Source organism: Lethenteron reissneri, chromosome 38, assembly GCF_015708825.2.
Source record: "Lethenteron reissneri isolate LAM-NWPU_2019-01 chromosome 38, ASM1570882v1, whole genome shotgun sequence".
Taxonomy (NCBI): domain Eukaryota; kingdom Metazoa; phylum Chordata; class Hyperoartia; order Petromyzontiformes; family Petromyzontidae; genus Lethenteron; species Lethenteron reissneri.
The window spans coordinates 5,093,731-5,100,168 of record NC_083816.1 but is presented as its reverse complement, the minus strand read 5'-3'; the positions used below and the strand labels follow the sequence as shown (position 1 = coordinate 5,100,168).

Sequence of the window (6,438 nt, the reverse complement as noted above, 5' to 3'; positions counted from 1 at the left end):
CCTGGATTCGAATCTGGATTAAAAAACACCCATAGTAAAATTGGATTCTCAAATGTGGTGAATTAGGTCTCCCGGTAATCACAAATGACCTACAGAAAATGTTATCATTTGGTTTTTAAATTTTACATGTGTGTATGTGTAAAGCCCGTCAATCCACTGCTGAATGAGTGCTCCCCTATACCATGTGGGTCTTGGGAGTGAGTTGACCATACTTCACCATGTTAGTCTGTGGGTTGCGTGGGGGGAGCATAAGCATGGGAAATTAGAAGTGTAAGTTTATAAGGATGTCCTGCACTGACCTCTGCTGCCCCACAACGTAGCCCTGCAGCCTATAACAACCCATCATGCATGGTCGCCCATCCACGCACATATCAGGTTCATTCAAGGCAGTGGGGAGCTGTGGGAGGTGGTGCTTCTGTAGAAATCCCTTAATGATGCCTGCAGAACCCAGTGGGTCCAGTTGAGGCTGCCTGCCGTAGGAAAGCTGGGCCATTTATCTTGAACCACGTGCAATGGGAGACCCAGCCTTGTACTGCAGTCAAAGCCCTCAGGTCAATGTTCGCCTCGGCGGGAAGTCACTGGCTCTCTTATGCTGCCACCATGGGTCTGGAATGCCCTTCTCCCAGACATCCGTGCTGTTGACTCTGCCCAAGTTCAGTTTATCTGCCTGACAGGACTTATAGACGATACAAATCCAAATTGTATTTAGATGTATTGCTGCAGTAAGGCAACTGGCATCCAGTGTGGATTAGTCTATAAGTGGTAATATTAAAAGAGACTGCTTTGAAAACTTAAATTTTTATTCAAGTATATTATACATAGATATTATTTGTACAATACACAAGGGTACTTGTGTACTATGGGTATATATTAACTTGTGAATGGGTAATAGTTTAACAATGTCAATTTACCGCTTCAAAGTAAAACTTAACTGGAAGTCAAGTTAAGAGGATCAACAGAAGCCTGAATTCAAACCAATTTTTTTATATTCCAATCTTTTGAGATATATTTTAAGATGCAATCTAAAATGCACCAACAGCCATGCATTCAGTGAAAATTCATGACTTTCCTTCCCAGGCATGTTATCACTTTCAGCATTTGAGCACCAAATCATGAATTCATATCCTAGTTAGGACTGAATAAGCCCCAATATCACCACCATCCAGTATTAAACCGAGCTTCATCTTCTGTACACTCGTTTGAACGTCCATGAAGAATTTCCAATACAGGCTCGGCTCCACCGACGAGACCTGCCAATTGCACGTACGAGTGCACGGACGACACCGACTCTTCTCTACTTCTTGAACGAAATGGAAAAGATCATAGTATTTCAGGTGAGCGTAGAGAAATTTCCCGTCCAACAGCAGGTAACATTCAAACGGGGGTCGAACTTGCAACTGGGTCCACGGCCAAGGCAGCTCACTTGCGGACGACAGCCACAAGTCGGCACGAACCGTGGACACTGAAGAAGGCCGGCCCTCATTACACGCTCGTGTACGCACTCACACGTTGAGCCACTTGACGACGTAGTAGTTCTTCTTGCCGATGCGCAGCAGGGAGAGGCCGTTGCGAAGGATGTGCTGACCCAGCACGAGCACCTGGTCCGGGTTAGTCACCCGCTCGTGGTTCACGCGCACCCCGCCGCTCTCGATCATCTGCAGGCTGCGAATTAAAACGCGCACGAGCAGCACATTGGACCGGTTCAGATGTAGTAGGGGGTGTTATGGTTGCTCTATAATCCTAATTGAGAAATTAGTTATTTTCTAATTTTGCACATTGGCCTACTCGTTAACGATGTCAGGAGATCTTTAACGTTCAATGTGAAGCAGACAGCGCATGGCATCGTTACGGTTATTACACTCGTAGATTGAAACATGCACCTCTGCGACAAGTGACAACGCACTACTGCTCGGCCTCGGTATCCCCCCACCGCCCCCACCCCCAATGCCATGCTAGCTGCGGCCAGTGATTTGAAATGCTCCCCCCAATTACAATGTTTTTATTTTATTTAGACACCCTCACTAAGTCTTAAAACGTTTTGAGGAGGGTTCTGCATTGGTATGTGTGGCCTTGCTTCCGAAGTGCTGCACTAGAAACATAAACCACCACGATTCCCTGCCCTGCACAATGCACGGGGTGGCGGGGGGGGGGGTCACAATTCGATTTGTCATTCTATATTTTTTTGACTTGGTACTTCAGTTGTTCACATATAATCCATAATGGATGCAGGTACCAATCACGTGCAACACGAATTAATCGGAACGTAATTTATTCTTAAAACACCCGCCCCGCCTTGAAGCATTCATCGCGTGCGGTGGAACTTTTTAAATCGACGCATCCACTTTATCGCTACGTGCCCAACGAACAAGGTGACGCGCGACTGCTCCCGCGTACCCATGGCTGCCCTCGGGCACCGCCTGTACCCTCAGGCACATCTCGTGCAGCGACGTGCCGGGCTCCAGCACCAGCTCCGTGAAGGACGACTCTCGGAACAGCTCCCGCAGCTCCGTGTCGTCCATCGCCTCCAGGTCCTGCGTGCTGCCCTCGTACAGCACTTTGGTGCACCTAGGTGGTGCGGACATGAGGATTGGTTACGAGTGGAGGAGAGTACGTGGAGGGGAATCGAGTGAGACGAGAGCGGAGAGGTGGGAGTGTTTCAGTAATGCCATCAGTGACCCTGATGCAGGGAATGCAGCCCAGCACCTGGTACCCTGTGGCCTGTTGGCCTGGGTGCAGTTGCACCGCCTGCACACTTAATATCTTCGCTGTTGCTAACCTGATTGCGGATTCCAACCCATCCTTGGCCATGCACGAGCTTCACGACCTCGGTTGCCTAAACGGCGCTGAGCCCCGCGCTTATCTGGCGTCTCCCGGTGCCGCTCCATCACGTGAGACACCTCGGCCAGCGGCAGAAACGTGAAGAGCTTCAGGTACCTGGGGACAAGGAGCGCGGACATCAACTCCACACTTTCATGGACGGGGGCCGAGATCTACACAAGACAACCCCAATGAAACGAGCACCAAGTTTTATTCTGCCATGCGAACCCAAGCTATGCAGCAAAGCTAATATGTATCATTCTAAATGACACGCGAAATTTATCATTTGTATGCATACATTCCCTAGTACGCAGCCTATCTAGAGCAGCGTTCATCTTTTACAACGATGCCACTGACCTCTCGACCTCTGCGTCGGGCAGGCGAATGAAATGCTGGTACAGGTCAAAGGGCGACGTCTTGTCGCGGTTGAGCCACAGAGCGTTGCCCGCCGTCTTGCCCAATTTGTCTCCCGTGGTGCTCGTCATCAGTGGCACCGTGATGCCGTACACCTCCTTGCCGGTCACCCTGCGAGCGGGGTGATGAGATAGTGGAGAAGAATGGAGGAAACAATAGATGGGAACGACTGTGATGAAGGAGTAGGTTAATGCCCTTCCCGTGCATTGTCTGCTTTAAAGTTAAGGATGTGCATGTGTCCCGGTCTTATTGTAACACCATTTTTTGGTAGTTTTAATTCGTATCAGTCATATCAATTGTTAACTCTCAAGACACATTTTTCGAGCAAGAGTGGTGGAGCGGTGGGCACGGTGCCTCGGGCATCGCGCGATGAACCTGGCAATGAGTTCGATCCCTGGCCACAGCGAACTCGTCTTGGGGGGCCCTCACCAAGGATCAACGTGGTTAAGTGTGGCCAACACCCGTGACCAACACGGCGTGAGAAAGCCTTCATCCACTAGTGGATTGAAAAGGTGGGGGGGGGGGGGGCGGCAGCAATTGCTTGTTCTTTAATTCGATACAAAATAATACGATTTGAAAACCATTCCGAAATTCACAAAAGCTGTATCATCATCATCTCTATTCCCCATAGCACACGTGCAGCAGGGCACGAGAAGTGCCTTATCCTCCACGCAGAATTCGACTTCGACAAATTCCACGGAGTCTCTTCCCCGATCCGCGAGGTGGTGTGACGAAGACGACGCCGCCGACGTACTTGTGAATGAGTTCCTGCCCCGACATGATGTTGCCGAGCTGATCTGCGCCTCCCAGCTGCACCACGCAGCCCAGCTCGCGGTGCAGGTGCAGGAAGTCGTACGCCTGGAACATCTGGTAGGAGAACTCGGCGAGGCTCATCCCCTCGGGAGACTTGAGTCGCGACTGCACGCTGTGCCGGCTCAGCATGGTGCCCATGCGAAAGTGTCTTCCCACCGTGGACAGGAACCCAATCACGTCGCGTTCTCTGTACCAGCTCGCGTTGTTGAGCACCGCAAAGGCGCCCAGCTGCCTCCGCCTGCCTCCCGGAGGTCCCTGGCTCTCTGGCCGCCACAGCAGAGCCTCGTGGTTGCTGGCGATTCGACGGAGACTGTCACCGATGCTCGCCGCGTTGCGCTCCACCGCCTCGGCGTCCAGCGGCTCCCGCTCCCCCGCGCGGCCGCTCGGGTCGCCCACTAGCGCCGTGGCGCCTCCGACCAGGGCTACGGCGTCGTGGCCGGCTCGCTGGCAGTGCAGCATGAGCACCAGGGCCAGCAGGTGTCCCACGTGGAGGCTGTCCGCGGTGGGGTCGAACCCGCAGTAGACGCACTGCCGCGCGGACTCGAGCAACGCGCGCAACTCCAAGCTCGCCTCGGGGTACACGTCGTGCAGGAGACCTCGGGCGTGCACGTCGAGAAAGCTCCTGGAGCCGCTGCTGCTGCTGCTGCCGCTGCTGCCGTGGCGTCTGAGCGGCGCAGAGCTCCAGGCGAGGCGGCGACCCTGCCTCAGAGCTCGGAGAGCGGCCGCGGCGGTGACTCGGGGCAGGAGAAGCATGCCTGCCCTGGGCGCCGCCATCTTGGTCACCCCGCAACGTGGATGGCGGGCGGGCGGCAGTAGTAAGATGGCGACTGCGGCGCCGGAACTGGCAGTAGCAAGGTGGCGGCTGCTGCTGCTGCTGTGCAGCTTCCGGTCACCTCGGTCAGTCAAACTCCCCCCTCCCACTCCCTCCCATCCCCCCCCCTCCCACTCCCTCCCATCCCCCCCCCCTCCCATCCCCCCCCCTCCCATCCCCCCCCCTCCCATCCCCCCTCCCTCCCATCCCCCCCCCCACCACTTTCTCCCATCCCCCCCCACCACTCCCCCCCCACTCCCCCCCCACTCCCCCCCATCCCCCTCCCACCACTTCCCACCACTCCCCACCACTCCATCCCCCCCATCCCTCCCTTCCCCCATCCTCCCTGAGGGGGGTGTGCGCATGCGCATAAAGGTGCCGCAATGGGGCTGAACGTTGAGCGGATTGGCGGCAGTAGCAAGATGGCTGCGCCCAGTTGGGCTGTACCAGTTCCGGGTAAGGGTTGAAGTCAAATATTTATCGATGAAATGTCAATGTTTTCAATCGTTTTCGGCGCAAATACGTGATTTTTTTTTGTATACACGTATATAATTATGAGAGCTTTGTATAATTGTGCTGTATTCTTGCATTGATTGAAAAAAATTAGGGTTCTTTGCGAGTTCGAGATGGTACAGTCCGTGCAGGCGGCGTCGTGACGCTGATCGTTGATGGTTTTCTCCTTGTGATTTATGTTTATCCTTTACAATAAATACCTACAATGCTTACAATGAGGGTAAACGCATCGTTGTGCCGTACTTATTACGAGGGGACTGGTTGGTCTGAGGTTTATTTTCGTTGTGCGAGGTAGAATTTAGCTTGGCGGGAAATGGCGGTTTGAGAACTTCACTGACGCGTTTTAGAGATCACAGATTTGTGATTAATAACTGCGTTTTTTGTGATTAACATCGACGTTGTGATCAATATCAACGTCATTTCGCCACTCGATGACGTTGGTTAAGAAACCGTGTGTGTTTCGGGAGGCGTTCACGTGATTTCCCCGCCAACGCGTGAACGAGGAACCGAGTGGGACATTATTCGTGTTATTCCATTGGAACCTTCTTTTCCAGTAGCAAAATATGATAATTGTTTTTTTATCCTTTTATCTGGCAACAAAACTGACACCTCAATTTCAAGGACAGTGCATACATTATCAGAGTTGTGTTTTTTTGTTTGCATTCCGACTGCAGGTATTGTGGTCAATGCAAACATGACTCCTTGTAAAAAAAGGTGTCAGTTTTGTTGCCAGATAAATGGGTAAAAAAAACAATTATCATTCGTGTTATTATTATCATCTACACATCGGGCTGATGCTGCGTTGGCAGTGGTGCACAAATAACAACTATCAACACATTTGTCAATAGCACTGCCTTAAAATGAAAAATATATACTAAGCGACGTTTCTGGCCAATTGTCCTTAATGTGCTATGAAGAAGGCCCGTTGCCCGACGTCGCCTGGTTGTATTTTTACTTTTAATGGCACAGTGTTATTGACGGATATGTTGATATTTGTTTTATAATTCACCCAGTAAGGCCTCGCTGAGTCGTTTGATTTCTTATTCAAGTTGTTGCAGTTAGGGGGGGGT

The 6,438-nt window shown here is 51.9% G+C and overlaps 1 protein-coding gene across 1 annotated transcript; it reads right to left on the bottom strand.

The window, feature by feature from the left end:
* Positions 1-782: 782 nt before the first annotated feature.
* YARS2 (tyrosyl-tRNA synthetase 2) lies at positions 783-4,948 on the bottom strand. Its single transcript, XM_061567219.1, is given in 7 exon segments — positions 783-1,662; positions 2,395-2,565; positions 2,777-2,802; positions 2,804-2,833; positions 2,835-2,934; positions 3,175-3,342; positions 3,986-4,948. Coding segments are annotated over 7 exon segments (1,488 nt in total). The 5' UTR covers positions 4,819-4,948; the 3' UTR covers positions 783-1,502.
* Between the last annotated feature and the right edge of the window lie 1,490 nt (positions 4,949-6,438).